Source organism: Erpetoichthys calabaricus, chromosome 13 (assembly GCF_900747795.2).
Source record: "Erpetoichthys calabaricus chromosome 13, fErpCal1.3, whole genome shotgun sequence".
Classification (NCBI taxonomy): Eukaryota; Metazoa; Chordata; class Cladistia; order Polypteriformes; family Polypteridae; genus Erpetoichthys; species Erpetoichthys calabaricus.
In genome coordinates this window covers 64,139,656-64,165,461 of record NC_041406.2, presented here as the reverse complement: position 1 = coordinate 64,165,461, position 25,806 = coordinate 64,139,656, and the positions used below count along the sequence as shown (strand labels likewise).

Sequence of the window (25,806 nt, the reverse complement as noted above, 5' to 3'; positions counted from 1 at the left end):
ATATATATTGTGGATTTTTTGCTGGTTCGCGGATTTCTGCGGACAATGGGTCTTTTAATTTCTGGTACATGCTTCCTCAGTTGGTTTGCCCAGTTGATTTCATACAAGGGACGCTATTGGCAGATGGTTGAGAAGCTACCCAACTTACTTTTCTCTCTCTCTCTCTTGCGCTGACATTCTCTGATCCTGACGTAGGGGGATTGAGCAGGGGGGCTGTTCGCACACCTAGATGATACGGACGCTCGTCTAAAAATGCTGAAAGATTATCTTCATGTTGCTCCCTTCTGTACAGCTGCTTCGTGAAGCGACATGCTGCACGGTGCTTCGCATACTTAAAAGCTCGAAGGGCACGTATTGATTTTTGATTGTTTGTTTTTCTCTGTCTCACTCTCTCACTCTCTCTTTCTCTGCTCCTGACGGAGGGGGTGTGAGCTGCCGCCTTCAACAGCTTTGTGCCGCGGTGCTTCGCATACTTAAACGCCAAACAGCCCTATTGATTTGTTTGCTTTTTTCTCTCTCTCTCTGACATTCTGTGCTCCTGACGCGCACTCCTTTGAAGAGGAAGATATGTTTGCATTCTTTTAATTGTGAGACGGAACTGTCATCTCTGTCTTGTTATGGAGCACAGTTTAAACTTTTGAAAAAGAGACAAATGTTTGTTTGCAGTGTTTGAATACCGTTCCTGTCTCTCTACAACCTCCTGTGTTTCTGTGCAAATCTGTGACCCAAGCATGACAATATAAAAATAACCATATAAACATATGGTTTCTACTTCGCGGATTTTCAACTTTCGCGGGGGGTTCTGGAACGCAACCCCCGCGATGGAGGAGGGATTACTGTATAGCTTTTACTTTTTCAAAGTATATATTTTGCACATGGACACTTACCATGAACTGGATTCCCTATTAGGGTTTATTTTTAAGACCTCAATGTACCCCCAGTACCATAAATTACAAATACATTGGATTATTATTCTATATTAAATTTAATTAGTATTCACAACATTAAAAAGAAACTACTAAAAATAAATATTACATAATCACTTTATTGAAATGGGTGTTAGAAGCATAAATATATAGTAAAAACAGTATACAAAAATAGTGAACCTAGACACAAGACCTTTACAACATACTCCAACAAACACGTACTCACTGTTTACAGAAAGTTTTTTAAAATGTCTACCCTTACAGCATTCGCACAATATACAATGCAACTCATATTTCAAATATTTACAGTACGCATTAAATAAATTTAATATCCATTTACTATTTAAACAATACAACACAAGTGTTTATTATATGCCTGTTCTTTTCAGTAGCATGAGGTTAAACATGTTTTTTAGTGAAATATTAAACACTTATACAAACCATAATAAAACAGTAGTGTACAACTCATTAAAGCAGTGCAACCATAACCAATTTAATCGACCACTGAGTAATCTGATCTTGTCTTTAAACAAATAGGTACTTTACACCGCAATTACATCCTGCAGTTCAATATAGAATGCCACCAAACTTTGCTTACATTGCTTCCAACTTCATTGTTTATTGATATCAGGTTAGTCTTTTTATTAGTTTAGTTGTCATTTTGGAGCTTTTTCCTTCTAATTTTCATTTTTGTTGTCAAATGCATCTTATTATTCATTCGCCCTGAAACACAAGGATTAAATCATATATTAAATGGACTAAAAATACACTTATTATGTTGACAGATGTAACTATGTCAATCATAAAAAGCTTGTTACCAGTTCCTTTACAACAGAATACTGTACTTTTAGAAAAGACATTTTATTTTATCACATTACTGAGTACATATGTAATGTCCCCACAGCAGCAGGGCAAGATAAGAGAATAATAAAGTGTGTGCATGGGAGACAGTTTAAGTGCTCAGGAACAGAGAGTGGCACTGTATGATAATGTTCTCCATCTTTCCTCACTCAATTGACAGTTCTTCACCAACCTCACTTCCGGTGTCCATCCACATGGACTCACCTCTTCCTGCCTGGCTGCCATATGACCAGAAGACCCACCATCTTGGGCTCACATCTGAGAAGACTATTTTTATACATTTTCACTCATTTCTTTTGAATTAATACATTCTATTATACAGGGTTTGCCTCAGAGTGCCCCAAGACACTGACGGTCTCTGTCCTTACATCTTACAACTATTAGTTATGACTTTTCTAAATTCAAAATACAGTACATACCTTTTTTACAAATAGATGTGCATGATTCAATTGAAGGAAAATTATTTGAATTGCCACCACATCCAGAATATGTGAACTCCTTACATGCCTTAAGTTTTATATCATAGTAATATCGAGTAACAGATGCAGAACAAGAACCAGGATCTACAGGTCCAATGCAGATGGAAGGAATTTCTAGAGACAGAGAAAAAAATTAAATGAATACACAGTACATTCAACTTCAAATACTGGAAAAGCTCATTAAATAAATTGGGTTATACAAAAATGTATTTGCCATTTCACCAAAATATAAAAGACATGTTAGGCTGATACAAAAAATGTATCACTACATTTTACTAAAGGGCTCTGCTGTAAGGGCAACACTAAGAGCAACAACACCACACCAGCTGACACTGGCAGCCCTTTCGCAAGAATGCTTTTACCATTGTCACACACATTGTATGGGAGCCAGCTACAGGGACCACAGGAAGGGGATTCCCCACACCAGGCCGGGGGGTGGCATGGATGTACTAAACCTTCTTATTTTATCCCCGCAGACCAGACACGGGAAATTCTGCCCAAATCCAAAGACGTCACTTCCAGTTCAGCTCTGAGGACATCACTTCCAGCCACAGCCCAGAGGATGACATCACATCTGGTCCCAGGCCAGAAGATGATCTCACTTCCTCTGACTTCCTATAAAGCCCGACTTCCTCCCTCCGTTAATCAGTTCTGTTTTGGACTCTCTACTCTATTGTACTGAAAACTTTGCCTTTTTGCAGCCAAGGTCAAGTACACGGGTGGCTGCCCCAATCCTTTTTCGTGTGTTGAGGCTATTCATTTCACAACATATAAGTGGGTAAACTACTGAACAACAAGAAATGGAAATGTAATAATACATTAAATTTATGCTTAGTAGTTACTTACTTACTGTTCTGCTAAAAATACAAAATGTATCTCATCACTGTGCAGTAACAGAAAGCAGACCTTTCACTTCATTAGATTTGTTATATTCAGTATACAGCACACTTATCCTCAGCACAAAAAGTGAGTTAAGCATGTAATTAGACACTAAACTGTGAGGAATTTAGAACTTAGTTTTACTTTATTTGCAGCAGATGAACATATATATCACTTTTAAACAAATTTGCTTGATAATCATATTAAGTGCAACAGTAAAACAGAACCTAGATCGCCCTTAATTGAGAATAGTCCTGACACCTGTGTTTAAAATTCTCTTTCCACATCTGCATGACTGCACAAAGCGCTTAATTTTCTGCAATGATTATTGTTAAAAAAAAAAGGACACAATAAAATGCCCCATCATAATCATCACCACTAGTTTATTGGCCATTTTCTGGGTTTTTCTAGCTTAGCCAGTTGCCCCTTCAAATTTTTTACTTCCTTTCTTCACAGCCCTGGGCATCCCATTGAATATTATTTTAAAAAATTCTGTTGGACATTAGTTATACTTTTTTACCTAACAAGTGTCCTGGGGTGGGGATTACTGTTTTAATGTTTGTTTAAGGCTGTGATGTATTTATCGCTGGCACAGACCTGACTGATGTGTACAGCTGCCAAAATGAGGTCCTTAGTTTCATAGTCATAAAATGGCTATCATGTAGACTAGACGAAAAGCTAATAAATGTCGAAAATTAGGTAAATGGAGTAGTGCAGTACCATTATTTGAAAGGTATTTTATGATATTTATCACTAATGGGTTACATATAGCACTTGCAAGCATGTAACATGCCTCGCAGTTAGGAGACCCGGGTTCACTTCCCAGGTCCTCCCTGCATGGAGTTTGCATGTTCTCCCCATGTCTGCATGGGTTTCCTCCGGGTACTCCGGTTTCCTCCCACAATCCAAAGACATGCAGGTTAGGTGGATTGGCGATTCTATATTGTCCCTAGTGTGTGCTTGGTGTGTGTGTGTGTGTGTGTGCCCTGCTGTGGGCTGGCACCCTGCCCGGGGTTTGTTCCCTGCCTTGTGCCCTGTTTTGGCTGAGATTGGCTCCAGCAGACCCCCGTGACCCTGTAGTTAGGATATAGCGGATTGGATAATGGATGGATGGAAGCATGTAACAATGGTAATTACTTTAAGTCAATTTACACTACGAATTTCAGCATGCTTTCATATACCAAGGAGCAAATAAAAAACAGACTAGAATTTTCCTTACTAATTCATTTAAGCCACATACAAAAGTGAGCTAATTCTAACACAGCTTTAACATTTTGCCATTCAAGATCAGTACTTTTAAATTGTTTGGTTGATTTGCACATTTCATTCACCTTCTCGTTTACTAAAACTACTTCATCCAGTTTTAGGTTTGTGGACATGAACCAGCTCCCAGATAGGGCCCAGCTCCATCACAAGCCTTGTCAATATTCACACAAATGCAGCCAATTTACAGTAATCCATCAAACAAAAGTGCTCATCTCTAACATATGCAAAGAAAAAAAAACAAAAAACTAAGGCATTACAGAATATGAGGGTTCCATGCTGATAGTACTCAGGTCACAAGTCAGACTCGGTCTCCTCAGTTCTCATTCTGTCCACATTCTTTTTTATTCCAGTTCCTTGGTATTTTTCCAACAGTCATAAAACATAGGTCTAGTGGTAACTCTAAATTGGTCCATAATTGTGTTCTCTCATTGAAAGGTGTCCTGTCCAGGGATGGTTCCTGCCTTGCACCCAATATACAGTAGTGTCGTCACAGCGTGTGGTCCTTGAGACTCTAAACTCCAATTAAACAACTTTTGCTGACAAGTTTTAATTCAAAGTGCTTAAACATAAGTTTGATCTACATGAAATTAATATTTTGGTTTCTTGGCTTGATCTAACCTTTACTTGACACATATCTAAACTATCCAAGATCTGTTTTTTCTAGCTTTGTGTAGGGTATTATAATATAGTTCAGTCAACTGAATCAAGTACATCTGACTACCAGAATGCTTTAGTGTCAGGCTGTTCAAATCATTCTACTGTACCACTACTCATTAGAACATTACAACATTAGAACAATCTAGACAAGAACAGGTCATTCAGCCCAACAAAGCTCACTAGTCCTATCCACTTGATTCTTCTAAAATAACATCAAGTCTAGTTTTGAAAGTTCCTGAAGTCTTACTGTCTACCACACTACTTGGTAGCTTATTCCAAGTGTCTACGGTACTCTGTATAAAGAAAAACTTCCTAACGTTTGTGTGAAATTTACCCTTAAAAAATTTCAACTGTGTCCCTGTGTTCTTGATGAACTCATTTTAAAATAACAGTCTCAATCCACTGTACTAATTCTCTTCATAATTTTAAACTCTTTCATCATGTCACCTTTTAATCTTCTTTTGCTTAAATGGATTATAACTTGTCACATAACTTCACTGCTTTTACTAAGTCCCTGTGTTGGCTTCAGGTTCATTTCTGATCTGATTACAAAATTTTTATTTTAACATACTCTTCAGCATAAAGATATCGGTTGCTAAGCCCCCAGTACAAAAAGCATCTTATCAATGCCAACTGTATATTCCTGTAAATACACTAGAATCACTAAGAGACAAAGGCCTGGTTTTCCAATGAAGACCTGTGAGAGATTAATTTCTTATTCTCACTATCTGTTGCTTTGAAGGGTTGCAAGAAGACTGGTGAGAAGAAAGGAAGAGAACCTCGCAATGGTAAAACACCAAATCAAAAAACACCAAAACATCTGAGCGAAAACATCCTCATAAGAGCCATGGCCTCCTAAAGCTTTTACGAAAGCACTAGTTTAAAATAGGGGCCCAATGTGAAGCAATGCAAATTAAATGATGAATTAATGAGGATATTCAAGATATCAATAAAAGAAATATTGTAAGAAATGAGCTATGCTCAAAAATATGAATGCCCAAAAAATAAAAAATAAAATTTTTTAAAAATTATTAAAACACGCAGTGATGAAATTGTTGACACAACACATTATTAAAAATGCATAAATAAAATTACTCTGTGGGAGAAAAGGGTTGTGACAAAGGCAACTGTACAGGGAGCATGCAATGTCTATACTAGTTGGTATTAGGCTAAAAAATAAAAAATGGACAGCCACAGCAGTGGTTAGAGGCACAGAAACCAGAAGTGAGCAGAGAGTCTCCTCTGAATTCTTTTAATTCCTCCACACTTTCACCTTAGCACCCAAAACCTCTCTTACAATTTTAATCTTGTCTATCCTTCTGTAGGATAATTTTTTTTACTATTTCCTCTTCACTTATGCTCTCAAACATATTCAATACTTCTTTGCATTTCATTCTCTTCTATGATGTGTCTTTTAAATATTATTTTGGTGTCTTAAGCATACTGTGTGTAGTAACACAACTATTTTCCATCTGCTGATAGGATTATAACAGTATACATTGTACCATTCAAAACCTTTAGCAATTCTCATGCACAAAGCCACTGAGAGCCTTGAAAGCTCTTCCCACTGGTGTAGGTGCTTACAAATTGTTGTATTTTAAGCTGCTGAAAAACTAACCCACAGTATTTATGTACAGGTTACCAAGAATTGGAAATGATCTGCCTGCTTCATTCTCATGAACGTAGCATAGTATATATTTCTTAAAATTGTTAGTGTTTTTTAATTAATATGTTTTAGCAATTTTGTTTTAGTAATAACCACTTAAATTGACTGCTACTAAAATATTCCAATTCTGGTGTCCTGATCTGAGGTACTACTTAGATAAAGTTAATCATCCTGACTTTGCAATGTGACCCTTTAAAGACCACAGAAATTAGCATAACTATCAAAAAACTCATCATCACACTTTTGTCATATTTCACCAAAATCACAGACATTAGGCTGTGCTGCAGAACACCATTACTGACCCTTCTCTATTCTCCTTCTCTTCTCTTCTCGATATTCTGCTGTGGCACTTGGTGCCACTGCCATATTCCCAAGCTGTTCTCCTGCCCAAGGGAAAGACACCACAATTACTGGAGAGCCTCAGAATCCAAGGATGAAAGAATTTTGTTGCCTGCAGAACAATCTCATATAATGCAGTGGAATGCCCAGGAGGGGCACAGAAATGTATCTGACTTTTGTCTGTTATGCTGCCCTATGGCCCCCAGAGGTTAATTTTCTCTAGGGGATAATGCATACTGGAGCTTTTGTTTTCCTACTGCTGTCAAATGACCATATCTCAGTGGTGATTGACATACATTGTAAGGATGCATTTATTTTAATGAGACTGAAATTGTTTTGTTAACTATGTGTTTGACTAAATCTGTATTTTCAGGTCTGTACATTGTATATTTTGCAAAATGCGTAATTTATATTTTACTTGTAATCTGTGAAGAGTGTTATATACAAATAAACTTAAATGAAGTGAACTGAAAGCTCAGGGGAAGTTAAACTCCACAAGATACCAATTTAAAATTGCCTAAATACTACAGGCTCCTGCTCTAGCGCCTTCAACACCATCCAACCTCTGCTCCCTAGGGACAAGCTGACAGAGATGGGAGTAGATTCATACCTGGTGGCACGGATCATGGAGTATCTTACAAACAGACCTCAGTATGTGCGTCTCGGGAATTGCAGGTCTGACATTGTGGTCAGCAACACAGGAGCACCACAGGAGACTGTACTTTCTTCGGTCCTGTTCAGCCTATATACATCGGACTTCCAATACAACTCGGAGTCCTGCAACAGGCAAAAGTTCGCTGCTATCATGGGCTGCATCAGGAGTGGGCAGGAGGAGGAGTATAGTAACCTCATCAAGGACTTTGTTAAATGGTGCGACTCAAACCACCTACACCTGAACACCAGCAAAACCAAGGAACTGGTGGTAGATTTTAGGAGACCCACACCCCTCATGGACCCCGTGATCGTCGGAGGTGACTGTGTGCAGAGGGTGCAGACCTATAAATACCTGGGAGTGCAGCTGGATGATAAATTGGACTGGACTGCCAATACTGATTCTTACTTAGAAGACTTGTGTCCTTCAACATCTGCAATAAGATGCTGCAAATGTTCTATCAGACGGTTGTGGCGAGCGCCCTCTTCTACGCGGTGGTGTGCTGGGGGGGCAGCATTAAGAAGAAGGACGCCTCACGCCTGGACAAACTGGTGAGGAAGGCAGGCTCTATTGTAGGCATGGAGCTGGACAGTTTGACATCTGTGGCGGAGCGACGGGCGCTCAGCAGGCTCCTATCAATTATGGAGAATCCACCGCATCCACTAAACAGTGTCAACTCCAGACAGAGGAGCAGCTTCAGCGACAGACTGCTGTCACTGTCCTGCTCCACTGACAGACTGAGGAGATCGTTCCTCCCCCAAACTATGCGACTCTTCAATTCCACCCGGGAGGGTAAATGTTAACATTATTCAAAGTTATTGTCTGTTTTTACCTGCATTTTTATTACTCTTTAATTTAATATTGTTTTTGTATCAGTATGCTGCTGCTAGAGTAAGTGAATTTCCCCTTGGGATTAATAAAGTATCTATCTATCTATCTATCTATCTATCTATCTATCTATCTATCTATCTATCTATCTATCTATCTATCTATCTATCTATCTATCTATCTATCTATTTGTTTAATCAGAAATCTCAGCACAACAGAGTTTTCTTTTCCTTTATCTTATAGCAGCTAACCTTACCTTCATATAACAGTATTTACATAATTACCATTTAGATCTAAAAATAATAATTCTGTACATGTATACCATATAGAGCTGTTCTCACTACTCAAAGCGCTCTGCACGCAGTGAGAACCTGGGAAGCAAACCCACAATTTCCTTACTGCAGCAGCACTACCACTGTGACACCTGGATGGATAATATAATAGTACTATCAGGAGGTGTAACAGTAATATCTACATTTTATATATGTTAGTGTGAACGTATTCTGTGGTATTTTTGTGTTGATAAAATTGTTTTGAATGTCTTATTGCATTCTGTCATTATTGAATTTATTTTACTTTATAATTACATTTGTAAATGTGTATAATACTCAGAACTTTTTAAATGAAGTGTGCTGTTTAAAATTAAATTGAATTAGATAAAATCTTACAATGAACTAGTTTTTAGTTTGAGAAAGATAATTTGCCTTATGAGAAAAACTCTAAATTCTGTGAGTGCTTCCCTAAAATTTGATTATATGGTAGTATTTAAGTAAAGGTACAAAATATATATAGTTAGAGGAATAAAAGAGGTGAATATTGAAATAGAAAAATCTTGAAAAGGTGACTATTTACATGTCAATTTTGCTTTAAATTGCATACACTACAGCATACATAAGACAGATTTATGTTCATGCCTCCTGGTGGGTGGTCTTTGTTACTGGGAAATGTTTTGCTTTGTGCATGTTGTGCAACTAATGGCCTTTAAGAGAACAATGTCTTACATTCATAATTACTTACTGTATACACAATAAATATGTTTTGGGGGCTGCTGCTTCTGCAAGCTGTTTACTCATCTTGAATCAACAATTATAAAATAGTTGACTATAAGCTCCATAATAACCAACGTCCTTTGACCTCAATAGTTTTAAATCACACAGCATGACACTGGCATGAGAATATTAAACAGCAGGGAGGTAGAGGGGGCTCCTGGTTACCATGCGCCATATACACACAACAATTTAACAGACGCTGTTTTTCAGTGAGGGATATTTGCTGTGCACATACAAGGATGTTGAGTTGCAATGTTGTATTTGTTGAAAATTGCTTTAAACAATCAAATCATATTTAATGGTGGATCAACAGCTAAATATTATAGTTGATTTATTGTCCAAGCTGTCAAAGTGCTCAGGCTTTGCAACACTTACACAGATGAGGAAGAAACAAAAGTAGAGCAATAATCTGGACCCACATATGAACTAGTAAGAGTTGTAATGCTTTAGATTTAATCCACATAAGCATTAGAGAGCTAAGTCATGGACAGGAATAAATTATTCTTTTGCTACAACAATCACATCCAGCTGTTTTCAACGCAAACTATATTTCAAAAGGGACTTAATGGCACAAGTAGAATCATTAGATGGGAAACAGAATACACAATGTGAGTGTTAGACCAAATGTGCATTACTGAGTTTGATTAAAGGGTAAAAATTAGACAAATGACCCTGATAATGGGTTACTAATGTTAACCATTCTGGCATGCACTGAGTTGGAATAAAGAGATGTGACAACACAGCATTAAATTTGTGCAAACACAGCCATATTTTATGAACTTTAATTTAATGCTTTTTGCCCAGTGTCTTATAAGCCAGTTTACAAGAGAAAGAAAATGAAAGAAAAAGCAGCTAAAGCATTAAAAAGTAAGGCAGCTATCAGATATATGTGGTGATAATCAAAGTCATGTTGTTTTATGTTTTGAAATGAGGAGAGAGTGCAATGTGGCACAGAACCATCACATACCTGTCTGTGGACTACAAAAGCTTAGACAGGAAGCTCTATTATCAAATCGGTTGTCATTGCCATAGCAGCCTCCATAATAGAAAGGTTCACACGCCATGGAAGTGAAGTTGTAAAAATATATTTTTAGCAAGGCACGACATGGGCCTTCATCTGCTTCAAGTCTACAGATTTTTGGGACCTCTGTGAAAAGAAAACAGTTTAAAAAATCTTTGTGCTACTTACTATAATATAATAAAGTTTGTAAATAAACAAAACAAAACTGTAGGCAAAATATACAAAAAAAATCACAGATATGCTACATTTAAAGCATTAGATTATGAGTGTGATGGGAAAAGGACAAGTAACTTTAGTTGTATTTTTGTAGTGATATTAAATTAGTAGGCAGGTGGTAGGTAGCGTGGTTAAGCGATGCTCAACACTGCTGCCTCACAGATCTACCCTCCAAGGTTCATCTCTAATGCATGGTCATATTCTTCTCACGACTGCCTGGGTTTCCCCTGGGTATTCAGATTTCCTCATACATCCTCCAAAGACATATACGTATATAGGACATGAAATGGAGTGGCACGCTGCCCAAAACATTTCCTGCTGACCCTGAACTGGATTAAGCAAGTAACAGAATGTTATGTTATGATATTATACAAATAAGTTTATGCATTTTCTCCCTGGTTCTCAAGAACTGGTAATGTGGGAAATTTTTGATTTTCTATAAGGTATAGAATACTTCATTTTTCAACCGATAAGACAGAAAATCTTTGGGCAATTTGAGATAATAACATGATGCACTATGTGCCATTAGGAATATCAGTCCTTCAGGGGCACTGAATTCTGAAAAAGCTTAAATGTATGCTTATTCCTTTCTCATATCCAATTCATCAGATGTTTCCCGAACAACAGTATTGCCAGGTTCGTGGTTTTCTCATCCAATCAGGCCAATTTTGATCATCTTCCAAAGGAAAAAATGGGCTTTAGCAGTTGTGGTTTTTTGGGCTACTTTTTTTTTTAAAAAGAACACAGTATTTTGGGCTATTTTTCAACCCCACTCCACCATTGTAAACCATTGTAAAATCACCAAGCCCTCCTCCCATTGTGTAATACTTACTCTGTCACTCTGAAATATCTCAACTGGCTTGGGCTTTGATGGTGTACCTAAGTCTGTCACCCCGACATCAGTGTGCCATTCTGTCTACCGCAGGCATTGGGCTAGTCTTTTGGGCAAATTGACTATTTTTAAACTGTCTTTGGGCTATATATTTTTTAGGAACCTGGCCACCCTGCAAAAACAATAACAATTTGCAATTTTAAAAGTACAATTATATTTGTTAAAACTAACTGCAACCATACAGAGAGTTACATATTTCGTAAGATGCTGTCTACACAACAGCAAATACATTAAACATTAGCATTTATACTATACATGTACAGTATTATATACACACACTCTTAAAAATGCCATAGGGGAACCATATTTGGTTCCCAAAAGACGCGTCCACATGAAGGTTTCAGAAAGAGCCTTTATTTAGTTAGATCCTAACAAGCTCCATACAGTAAATAACCATGAACAGATGGTAACAAATTTGTGAAATACCAATGGGTCATGATTTTCAATGGACTACTGCTGCATACAATAACACAGTCCGTGATTTCTTAATCTGTCAGTGTCCTGATAAGCACCCTAGCCACACATTAAAGATTTGTTTTTCTTTTTAATGTATTAAGAAGTTTTTCAAAGCACAAAGAACCACCTTTATATGCAGAGAATCCTTCCCAGAATTAAATTGTGCTTTGTCAAGCAATAGTTCTACACGGAACCACACAATCCAGTAAAGAACCATAAAATGGTTTTAAAGAACTATTACTTTTAAGAGTGCAGTGTGGATGTACAATATATATATATATATATAAATATTTGTATAAAGAATCTGATAAATACATAAATGCAGCCATTCATTTTAGAATCCTGCTTTGTACACCATCGCATCAAGAGTAACAAATGAACAAATAAACAAAGACAATTAATTATGAAACAGATAATAGAGACATAATAAAAAAACCTCTTCTATCATTTAGTTTGTACTTTGATGTCAGCAATCAGTTGGACAGATTCTACACAGTTTTAAAACGTCATTTTTTGGTGGGGGAGTGAAAACCTTATTTATCATTAAATGCTTACATTTGTGGTTACTACAATTAATACCTTTTTAAAAATCTAACTTCACTTAAAAAGTATTTTGTATAAATAATGCAAAAGATGATGTAACAATATACACAAATGACTCTTATTTCTTGTCTTTTTTGTACCTCTGAATTATATATACATGGATAGCAAAAGATGTACATTTTGTGCATAGTTTGCAGAGTTTTCTTACAGTAAATCTAATTTTTGGGAGTGAAAATACAGTTACATGAAAGAAATACCTTACAAATGAGGTTCCTCCACAAGTTGCATAATATTCTGAGCAGTTTGTCTTTTTTTGATTGTGCGAATTTACCTACAGTGATACTATATTAAAATAGGGAGTCTTTAAACACGTTAACAAAGAGTTCAGTTTTGGCATAAAACTGTTAGTTAAACAATTAAGAGGTGGATTAACACATCCAGATAATTATACGGTAACTATAAAACAAACCGACTGTAAGCGCACTCACCGGAGACAAATTAACAAAATCTCCGGGAAAGGAGCATTCCTTTAAATTGGATTGAATAAACTGTCAATTTCCTAGCAACCGCTGAGGCAAACCCAGTAACACAACACTGTAAACTCGATGTTTTACAGGATCTATCTATCTATTATTTTGCGGCAATGGCACACAAGAGTACTCGTGCTTAATAATCTAATAATTTATTTACCGCCTGGCCTTTCTTTCCAGCCGGGGGTAGCTGGAAGCCGAAAGCAGTGTAAGAACCAAACCCGGGCGCACTTCCAGGCAGGTATTCACTCATACATTTGCTCATCTCTATTGCAGTCCGTTAATCTAACACGCATAACTTTCACATATACGGGATGCCCAAAGATTATGAAAAATACCCTGTTATTCACAAATCTCCACGTCACGTTTGATTTTCTATTTTTACAACAGATGAGTCATTTTTGCAAATGATTCATCAAATTGGACTAAGCTGGAACTAAATGGATGGTTGGCTGGATAGTTGGATGGAACCTGAAGCAGAATCACTCGCTATTCCTTAAGCGTTTCAAATATTTTAGAAAATAATTTAAAATCTAAATGTAATTTGTTTACTTTGCTATAGGGAATTAAATTAATTTTAAAAAATCTGTAGAAATATAACTAACATTTCCTATGGGATGTACTACGGTCTGTCTCAGTTAGACTGAAACATTTCAACTTGTGGTGTTCTCCCAGTTTTGGGGTTCATTCAGCGACCGCGGTGTAACAAGAAATGAACCGAATCCAACTTACTTTTAATCATCCAACAGGTTTTTTCACAATCCTCAAAAGTTTCAAAGTTGTTTGCATTTCCTTCGCAGCCTCCGTATTCGAACTCCTCGCACTGCTGCGTGTATCTGTTGTAATAGTACCGAGATAAAATGGCTCTGCAGGGCCCGTCGTCTTTGGGAAGCAGACAGATGTCCCGGTTATCTGAAGAAGATGAAATTAGAACATTGACGCCTTTAACATTCAAACAGCTACTTATTCATAAAGATCACTTTTTTTTTTTTTTTTTACTTTAACTGCTTTAAAGACTTGTCACATTAAAATCAAGACAAACTCACTGTGGTGATCTGCCGATAAATACCGAGCTATTTTTAACATTTATACACGTCATAGAAAGAAAACAAAATATTACCCGAGATTTGCTTCCCCGTTACTTGAAAGAGCAAGACGGCAAATATTAACGAAAGAAGCAAGAGTTTCTTCATCCTGATTCTGCTTAGCGATATAACTTTTGAGAAACGCAGCACTGCCACTTTAAAGTGCAGGGAAGACGGCGATCTGAACGTCCACTCTCTGTTGGCTTCGTTTATAAACCAGCGGTTTTCCGGTATTCAAAGCTCCTGTGGGAAGGGTTTATGAATCATTTCCACTCAGTGAAAGTTTCTTCGTGGTTTTATTTCTAGTTTTTACTGTGGCACTGCTGGCTCACAGATGACTAAACCAGCGAGGTTAATTAAAAGTTAAAACAACATAGCGTCAACAATTCCCATCGATTTAGTTTCATGTGAAGCCTTAAAATTACAAAAAAAAACCCAAACAAACAAAAAAAACGGGTCGAGTAGATTCCGGGTAAAGTTGGTCGCTTTCCTTTGTTTTAAAGCTTAACTACTAATGCAATGCTAAAAATGTGGTGGATTTCTTTATATATATATATTATACATTATACATATGTGGTGCTTTTGAGCTCGACCCATTGTTCAGGTTCACCTAGCTGTTCTGTTATAACCACGGGAAAACTAGCATGTAATGTCAAAGTTACCTGAATAGGCAGTACAGAACAATACCAAAAGTATGTAGTTGGTGTATGGATAGCCTCAAAAAACCAAAACAAAGCAAAAAAAAAACAGAAACAGCATCTGTGATTGTAAACTACATATATAATTGAGAATACCAAAGCTTAAAATGATTCTTGATGGCATACTGTGTTCAAATGGCTATGTGAAATATCAATAACAAAGAGCGTCTGGTCCTTCAGCTACAGTATGTTTTGAAAGAGAGAGAAGAAGAAGAAAGAGGAGGGAAATATTTAAAAACATTCTGGCACCAATTTACTTTAACAATATCAGGTATTTTCTGCTATTAAGGTAAAACTAAGAATACAATTTTAATCTAAATCCAACTAAAAACACCTCCGCAGGTTTAGTTTTTCACCAATTTGCAGACTCTGCCTGGTTGTCCACCCACCATTAAACTTAACCTGTTTTTCAGCAGAGATACTGCCAACTCAGTAACTGCACAATGTTTTCATGGCTTCATTTGAAATGAATTTTTCAACCCATACATGATTTTTCAAACAATATTTTGCTCTGGAATGTCAAGTGTAGTGAATATTATTTTATTTTCAAAAAGTATCTCTAATTACTGTGTGAGGTGTCAGGTAACAAAATACAAACACCAGAGAAATAAGCCAAAACATTTTTCACTTGTGTTCTGCTGTCCACCACTCATTTCAAAGAAAGATTTTGTTGATTGAGCACATTTCAACTTGAGGCTTTTGAATTGTTACATACAATAAGTGCAAAGAAAGCCAGCCGCTTGTCGTGACTGAAATCAGTAATTTGGTTTCAGTGTGTGCTGCTGTGCAGTTTGAGCTCTTTCACAATTACATCTAACTTGCTATCATTTTTGAACAGTCTGAAATTCTGTAATGGATCATCAGCATCTGATATATCTCTCATGCACCTTGGTGATCAGTGAATGGCATCTTTGAAAGTTGCCCAACATTCTTGTGATACCATTCAGAAATGGAATTATAGTTTACTTATGGGCCACTGTCACTAGACCTAGAATCTATCATGCTGTCACTGGCCATTTCTGAACAACTGTCACTATTATCACACAATAAATTGCTTTCTTCTTCACACATTTTATGCACCAACAACCACTGTGCAACAATCCTGCAGCAATCCAAATGCTGTTGGAACAGTCACCCTTCATGACCACATGCAATTTGGTGGAGACTTGTAAACTCAGGGGAAGATGGAGAGTGTGAAGTTACAGGGGTGAATGTGTTGTCTCAGGGATAAAGGTAACGGGGGTTAAAGAGGACTTAATCAGCCAGTAAAGCTGCATGAAAATTTCTTTGAAAAACAAAGAATATTTTTTTTTAATCATGATTCATTTCAGAGCCCTAAGCTGCAGCCCAGGTTAGCCCTTTAATAAGTCACGTCATGCTTACCAACTATAATACAGTTCAAGGCTTCCCAACAATGTTTTTTAAGAGTCACACTTTTTTGTTTTGTTTTTATGTTATTGATTTCTTAGTGTAATAGATAGATAGATACTTCATTAATCCCAAGGGGAAATTCACATACTCCAGCAGCAGCATACTGATACAAAAAAAAAAAAAAAACAATATTAAATTAAAGAGTAATAAAAATGCAGGTAAAAACAGACAATAACTTTGAATGATGTTAACGTTTACCCAAGGGTGGAATTGAAGAGTCGCATAGTTTGGGGGAGGAACGATCTCTTCAGTCTGTCAGTGGAGCAGGACAGTGACAGCAGTCTGTCGCTGAAGCTGCTCCTCTGTCTGGAGATGACACTGTTTAGTGGATGCAGTGGATACTCCATAATTGATAGGAGCCTGCTGAGCGCCCGTCGCTCTGCCACAGATGTCAAACTGTCCAGCTCCATGCCTACAATAGAGCCTGCCTTCATCACCAGTTTGTCCACGCATGAGGCGTCCTTCTTCTTAATGTTGCCTCCCCAGCACACCACCGCATAGAAGAGGGCACTCGCCACAACCGTCTGATAGAACATCTGCAGCATCTTATTGCAGATGTTGAAGGACACCAGTCTTCTAAGGAAGTATAACCGGCTCTGTCCTCTCTTGCACAGAGTATCAGTATTGGCAGTCCAGTCCAATTTATCATCCAGCTGCACTCCCAGGTATTTATAGGTCAGTACCCTCTGCATACAGTCACCTCTGATGATCATGGGGTCCATGAGGGGTCTGGGCCTCCTAAAATACACCACCAGCTCCTTGGTTTTGGTGGTGTTCAGGTGTAGGTGGTTTGAGTCGCACCATTTAACAAAGTCCTTGATGAGGTTCCTATACTCCTCCTGCCCACTCCTGATGCAGCCCACGATAGCAGTGTCATCAGCGAACTTTTGCACGTGGCAGGACTCCGAGTTGCATTGGAAGTCCGATGTATATACTGAATATATATGTATGTACTGAATATATATATATATATATATATATATATATATATATATATATATATATACACATACACACAATATATATATAATGAAGACCATATGCCTCCAACATCAGCTTCTAGCCATGTTTCCATTCATCTATCCAGCCTTCCAGGCAGCCATTCATCAGTTTACTTACTGAACCAGCTCAGACCAATTTGAGATTTACAGGATGATGATGGTTACCCTGGTAGTGCTGGGTTAAAGAGCAGATTCCATATTCAAATTTGAACTTGACAAAGTTTACTGCTTCTTGTAGAATCTTTCTATGCTGCCCAAGCAGCATTAAGATCATTAAAATTGTTCCAAACAATATTGATCTTCTTCTTTCTCACTGTGTCTTCCTCCAACCCATACCAGGAGAGCCAGCATTTTAACTACACTACATGAGGAGTCTCTGCATAATATAAATAAATGAAATGAGAACTGAATTAAGTTGATACTTTGGTAAAATGGAAATGGTTGTTTAAACCTAGCAAGTATATTTTAAATAACAGCTAATGTTTTGTTTTAAGTTACCATTTAAAAGAGCCCCGATCACTAATTTTATACAGATTATACCTGGCTGCACCAGCTACACATAAACTATCAGACTTTTTTATCCTTTATTGTGAGATAATTGATCTCTCCTCCTCCCATATGACCTGTACACATTTTAAAGGAATTGACATATGCGTCAGAGAGGCATCTATAATTTGTCTGACAGTGTAAATGTCAATTTGTTATGACAGTGTGGCAATAAGAATTATATTAGCACAGTACTGCATAAACAGTACAGTTTTTTTATTACATACTGTAGTTTTAGTTTCATTAAAAATTTTAATTACTCAACAGCATATAAGGTCAGTGTAAAAATAAAACTCTCCACCATCTAAATGAATTTTAAAAAGTACCTGATTACTGTACTCTGATAGAAATTACAATCATAATTCCTTAAGGCTAAATTTCTAAATGTTACCATGGGAAAATACTATTAACAGCAATAGAGAAGAAAATAGAGATATGACAATGATCTTATTATGGATTAGTATTGCTCCGATGACAAAATCTCCATGTTAGAGACACTATAATAACACTATAATCAGTGACACTAACACTATAATAAACTCAGAAGACAATAACCTCTTTGTCATCAAGGGTCTGAAAAGTTAAAAACAAATTTCGTTAAGGGATCGATCCAAAGGGAACACTCTGTGGGAGCTACACTAGCTGCCATTTTGAACATATTGTACCAGCTTGGTTTTAAATGGTGCTGTCAACCAAGGGTAAGAATCCAAATGAAATGTTGGGGTGCTGTTTATGAAATAGTAAGAAAACCAAAATAACAGGCACACCAAACAGTCAACGATTGAGCCCCCTGGTGTACCGGGATGGTAGTGCTTACCTCTGATGAGCTAGAAAGGTGATCCTCTGACATTTATGTGTGACAACAGACTAGACCCTACTTACCTAATTGAACATACCACTGCATACAGACTGGAGAAAACAAAGAGGTCATGATGCCGGTCTACTAAAGATTTCACGCATTAAGCATTTCTTCAGTCTTAGCTTTTTAATCCAAGCTAAAGACTCCAGTTGCTTTAGTCTGGTACTAGGGGGCTTCACCCCCTGCTCGCTTCGCTCGCCAACCCCCGTTTTTGTTTTTCCAGATACACACGATTAAGAGTTTTGTTTATTTGAATTGTTGCTATTTCATTAGTTTCACTTTTATTTCTGAACCTCTGTAAAAACAATATTTGGAATCTTCTGAGTCCCAGTGTGCTGAATCTATTAAATGAGGTCCATGAGATGTGTTTAATAACTTTGTACCAATCATTTAGGATAGGCTTCTCTGTTTAGAATTTCAGCACAGACAAAACAATCCACATCATCAGCAGTTAATGTTTTTTGCAAAGTAACCAATAAATGCATGTGAGGTAAACTTCGTTTTTAAAATTCTCTTGACTTAAACTTCAAAGCCTTACAATATTTACATACTTCTAACATATCACCTGTGTCCACGTATTCGATCTGTATTCGACATTTCGTTATTTCTCTGAGTAATAATTTGTCTTTCTTTGTGCTAATGCAATGTTTACTTTCTTTGTTTTGACACTGTCGTTGTTTTCTGCTTTCATATTCTGTATCTTGCTCTGCATGTGTTTCGTGCCTACGTTTTTTTTGAAGCTTTTGAATTCCAGTTTTCATTATCTCCAACCTGCTCTCCATGTGTTTGGCCCCCTTTTTTAACCTCTGTATGACGTTTTACTTTGTTTTCTACTCAGTCTTTTATTTCTGACCTCGCTTTATCCTGCTTTTGTTTCAATGAGACCTGGTCCGTGGTGATTATATTTTCCCTTTTTCGAGTAATAATTTCCATTTGTTTGCGATCTTGTGATCTTTACTGTACTGTCAATAATGCATCACTGTAATGTGATTCACCTATGCTGTATAGTTTGGACGTGTGAGGATGACGTATGCTTAATACGGAGCGTTCGCCCGTGTCACTCTGGGGCCCCCCACTGTTAATACGGAGCTCCTTCCGTACTATTATGCGGTGCATTGTGGACCACTGCGGACTCCATAGTGTTTCCCGTTTCACCTTGTATTTCGGTCAGTCGAGCTCTTTCTTTTTGGAGCCATGCCTTCACCACACAGTAGTGCCACTCACAGGTTCGTAGTCTCTCCCGTTTCGCTCTGGGGCGGGGCCTTTGTGTGGCACCTGCGCACGTTCGTAGACTCTCCCATTTCACTCTGGGAAGGGGGGCTTTGTGTGGCGCCTGCGCACTATGTCTCCTGCGTCCATGGGCATGTCCCTGCGTCCATATCCGGTTTACCATTCTCGGTTAGTAATATAGATACTCTGTTTAGTGTTGATGAATAGTAGCAGTGCATAGCACATTTCTTTTTGTCTGACACTGGTATAAATATATACCACCATTAACTTTAAGGTTATTACTGACCACGGAGAAACTGAACATTTATTTTTGTTGTTCAGGGATACTGCTGACAGGAGATTCTGTTTTCCTCTTTTCTGTTGTCAAATAGCCATAGATCAATGATAATGCTCATAAATGTAAAGTATAAGGTTAGAATCCATCTATGTTCTTGAGTTTGGAATTGCTTTGTTTTACTGTATGCTTGAACTAATCTCTGTTTTTGTGTATGCATTACATACTTTATTAACTCGTAAAGTTTGTAATTGTATTTTACAATGTGAATTTGTTTGCTTTCTGAGCACTCAGTAAAAAAACACTGAACAAAAATAATAAAATAGCCAGAAGTTCTCCATACTTTCACCATTTATAAAAAGAACAAGCAAGAAGACTCATTTCAGTATTGATCAGCACAATTAATATTAGACATTATTTTATTTTTGGAATGCAAAATTCTTACAGATTTGACAACATGAGTTGACTCTCCTAAACAAAGTTATAGGTAAAACGCAAAAAACGGTTTCATGGAGTAAACAGCAATATCTCTTCTGTTTTCTTGTTCATTTGACTTCTCAGCACTTAAAAGTATACAGTCTGACATCATCTGTAATAAGATGAAGCAGCTACAAGTTAATCCTTTTCTCACTCTGTGGACCATTGAATTTCTGCTGAATAGGGACAAGGGAGTCAAGAACAACACACATACGCCAACTATCTGGCTTACCTACAGGATCACTACATAGTCTGGTGTTATTTACTTTTGTACACCTCTAAATTCATGTTAACAAATCAACAGCCTTGGCCAAGGTGTGCTTTGCAGTCACGTTGATTGAAGCACCTGCTGGTAACTGTAAGTGACCTCAATTTTGTGTCAAAGAAGGTAATGCTAAACTAGGAGGAAGAAAAAATGCAATTTGTTAATTTTACAAGGAATATCGATCCTGGTATAACCACTAGTCTCAGTTTCAAGCAGGTAGAAAAGGGTTCAATCACTGCCACTGATTCACTCTGTGACACAAAACAAGTCACTAAAACCGGCCTGTTCATCAAATGTAAAAAAAAATAATGTAAGTTTACATATATTTTAATACCAGAGTAATTTTGAAGCACTTTAAAATAGCATTCGACAGACAGACAGACAGACAGACAGACAGACAGACAGACAGACAGACAGATAGATAGATAGATAGATAGATAGATAGATAGATAGATAGATAGATAGATAGATAGATAGATAGATAGATAGATAATATTAGTAAAAGTGTGTTCTGTTTCAGTCAATTACACTGGACCAGATAGATCTTCTTTAGAAAGAAGAACTTTGACCAGAATTAACAATTATTATTCTAAAACTTTGGAAATTACAGAATTTACAGCATTTTTCAAAGTATAGTTGAACACAAAGTAAAACCTTTCGATTTACTGTACTACTATTTTCTGAAATACTTGAACTGCAAAATAGACAGGGACTCAATTGTTTCACCAAATCTTTCTGTTTGGTTTTCAGTCATTTGTACACTGGTGACATTAACAGTGCAGACCAAAACAATCCTTGTTATTGTTTTCATAAGCGCGAGGTACATTGGCACACTCCTCCTGCTTCTGAGGAATTTGGCCCCAGGCTCTGTTATAGATAGGAGATCCTCATCTGTGAGGTTTGTATGTTCTTACTTTGGTTGCACTGATTTCCGTCAGGAACATTTGCTTCCTCTCTCAGTTCAAAGACATACCATTAGGTCATTTAGCATCTGTAAGTTACCTCACTATGAGTGAGTGCATGACTGGGTCTCTGTGTCCCAAGTGATGGAGAAATATCCCCTTTAAGGCTAGTTCCTTGCTTGTACTGGTTACTGAAGAGATAGGATACCCAACCCTGAACTGGATGCAACTGGTCTGAAAGGAGATGCCTAGATCCTCACACACTTTTTTAAAAATATGCTTAATTGAATTTCAATGCACAATTGAAAAATGTGACCTACTCTAAAAACAAAATAGAACAGAAGTATAACAGTAACATTTATGTAATACTTTTATACTAAGCACTATCCCAAATATACATATATACAGTATATATATATATATATATATATATATATATATATATATATATATATATATATATATATATATATATATATATATATATATATATATACAGGGTCACAGACTTGCACAAGAGAGAAGGAGGTGAGTCTAGGTTTCTGAGAAAATCAGCCTTATTGTTGTAAAGACAGGCTCATTCTCAAAGCATTTATTCAAATGGGAGCTGTCACTTAATCACACACAGCACTTAAGCAGTGATGTTGGTCGTTGTCCTGCATTAGCTCCCTTCTCAGATTAAAAGAACAGAAAGCCTTACTGCACAAGAAAGAAGACAGAAAGTGAGCACATGGCCAAGTCAGTGGCCAGTTTTAAATGTTCCACGCATCAGCCATAGACACATTACATGGTGAGCCTGCAAACATGCAGTTGAACCGGCAGTGGACAACCGATTCCTGCCTGTTTTAACAGAGTTTCAACGCACAGTGCAGTTGGGGGGGTTGTCAAGTATATATTATATATATATATATATATATATATATATATTATATATGCTGCATCCTGAATTTTGCCCAAAATTTGTGTGTAGGCAGCAGGCAAATTCTTCCTCTGTTCAGATCTGTTTTTGTCCTCATACTCCCATTTTTCACCAATATCCCAAACATTTGTAGGTAGATTAATTTATAATTTTAAAATGGTCCCATATGGTGTAGTGATGTAGTGTAGATGTGTGCTCAAGCCTGCCCATTGTCGGATTGGTGCCACAACCAGAGGTGGTGTCTGTTCAGTGCTACTGGAATTATCTTCAGCTCCAGTGACCCTGAACTGGATTGATCAAATTTGATAAGGAATGGATGGCTGTACAGATAATGCAATTTACTGCATATGCTTTTTCTGCAGGGTCAGGGTCACAAAACATGGCAGAGAGTGGTGAAGACAGCAGAGTATATTGGAAAATGGTTCCCTTTTACTTGGACACATGCTGTATATCACCTACTTCTTAGAAAGGAAAATAGTATTATTAAAGAGCCCAGACAGTCTGCATTGTCAAAATGGCATAGCACCGTCAGCAGCACATTTTATGGAATAGTGTTTACGATTAGGTCCCAAGACTACTCAAACACCACTCATTAACACCATAATACAGCGGTGTGTTTTCTGTGAATATTTTTAATATACTGTACAATATACATACAAAGTTATATAGCCACACATGCACTTCTGTGGGCCACTCTCCTGGCTCATCTGAGGCATGTACTACCGCTCTGGGTCGAGATGAGGCACTGATGCTAATCTCCTCTCTTGTTCCCTCTGCAGCATAGAAAAAATGCTTAGTGAGGGCAACTGACTCCACCACTGCCAGTCCCTAGCCTACAAATCACACTGCTGCCAGAAGGAGGGATGCAGTCTTTCACTGAACTTACCACAGGACAGAGTTCCTTCCTTGCACTACTACCATTGCGTAGCCTGATGTCAAGCTTACTTTAAGAGTTATTGTGCACATAGCAATCCTAATTTTCATTGACTTTTCATATATTTGTAGTTGCAATTAAACGGGGATGACTGGGTTGGCAACCCCAGAATTTTCCAGTGTTGATGTGCAGTTTCTTTCTCAAACACATCTATCTATATATCGATCTATCTATATACCCACATACACAGTATATACATACATACTCTAATGGTCTATTTAACATTTGGTCTTTTATTCATCATTTGTTGTTGCTAATGTACCACTGTCACAAGTCTGTGGGAGACATGAGACATGCAAATAAACATTTGATTGCATTGTGTAAACATGACAATAAACTTGAAAATGATTGTACAAAAGGTCAAAAGTGGTCAGATTTTTGTTCATGCTGTTCAATCGCTTTCCTATTTATGAATACAGAAAAGTGGAGGAAATTAATAGAATTCTTAAGGTTTGAGCATTTGCTGATAGTCATGATTAAATTTGGGAACACAATTGTTTTTTTACACGAAGGTTGTTGAAGGAAATTAATTTGGGGAGGTTCTAATTTAAAAGATACAGAAGAAACAAAAAGAGCAATTTTTATATATTGTGTATGCTAGTGGAAAATTTGTATGGCAATCATTTCCATGATGCTGTGAAAAGCCTTAATCTTTACTCACCTTTCAAGAATTCAAAAACCAGCATTGTAGCATTGCAATGGAAATGTTTTGGACAATGTAATTTTAATCCCTGTTACTTTCGAAAACAGTAATTGACTCCTGTATGTGGTTAGTTTCAAATTAAGCCATTGACACAGCACGAGAAAAGGCATGTTTTTACACTGCTATTAGATCATATTAATGCATATATAAAATTATTATGGCAACTATTTCTATGTAAGGAGTTAATTCATGAACTGAAGATCTAGAAGGTGAATGCCCTACAATGGCCCAGTCAAAGCATTGATCTCAATCTGATTGAGAATCTGTGGCACTTTTTGAAAATTGCAGTAGGCCTACATAAGCATTTTCCAATTTACCTGAACAACCTGGAGCAAATCTGTCTGGAAGAATAATACAAAATTATTCTCAAGAAGTGTGCCAATCATACATACAGCTGTTTTTGCTGCAAAAGGTGTCTCTGCAAAATATTATGGTTTGGTGATTGCCTAAATATGCAAACTGCCTGTTAGCTCCTTTTTTCTCAGTGCTTTTGTCTAACATAAAAATAATGTCACATTAAATAAATTGAGTTGCATGGATTTTAAATGAAAACGTCGCTGAGAATAAAACCTTAGGGATTTGTAAAATTGGACATGGGTCAGAATACTTTTGCAAGGCACTCTGTGTCTTTTCTTATTCAAATAATTTGAGGTTTGCCTCTATAACCAAATAAATGTGCCATGCATTTATTGATTCAGGACTATCAGATTTACAGTATTAATCGTTAGTTAAATATTCAGAAAACAAAAAAAGGTCCCGGATGACCTCTGTGGCAACAAGATTTTATCCAAATTAATTTCTTATTCTGAAACAAGCAACTGAACTAAGTTATTAAACATAAGAAGCCCATAAATAAGTCTAGTTGCCTTGTAGGTCCTACTTCTATTTTATTAATTCCAAGAAAATAATTACTGACATGCGGCAGTTACCCGACCGAAATCTAATCGTCTATGAATGGAGTTCTGCGCTGGCGTGACGGCCGATGCATACATACAGCTGTTGAGAATAAAGCATTTGGCAAACAAAAAGGGGAACACGAAAACCTACGGTTTCTACGAAATGGCCGAATAAAATACTAACTTCATGAAAAAATGCATAATATAACCTTAAAGAATGTGAAGCATTGTTCATTCTTACAAAAAAAAAATTGGATCAGTACAGATGGCATGAAGGAAAATAGCAATGGAAAACTGGATGTAATAAAAACTGCTGTTGTAACTTC

General features: G+C 37.1%; 1 protein-coding gene across 2 annotated transcripts; it reads right to left on the bottom strand.

Annotated features, from left to right (window-relative positions):
- Nucleotides 1-1,025: 1,025 nt before the first annotated feature.
- tfpi2 (tissue factor pathway inhibitor 2) lies at nt 1,026-14,557 on the bottom strand. 2 transcript variants are annotated; one of them, XM_051936108.1, is made up of 6 exons: nt 14,381-14,557; nt 13,993-14,172; nt 10,570-10,749; nt 7,037-7,117; nt 2,207-2,380; nt 1,026-1,649 (listed from the first exon to the last, which is right to left on the bottom strand). In XM_051936108.1, exons 1-6 carry the CDS (start codon nt 14,451-14,453, stop codon nt 1,576-1,578), a joined length of 762 nt encoding a protein of 253 aa, XP_051792068.1. In that variant the 5' UTR covers nt 14,454-14,557; the 3' UTR covers nt 1,026-1,575. The 2 variants fall into 2 exon arrangements, with proteins under 2 accessions (XP_051792068.1, XP_051792069.1); XM_051936109.1 differs by lacking the exon at nt 7,037-7,117.
- Nucleotides 14,558-25,806: the final 11,249 nt, after the last annotated feature.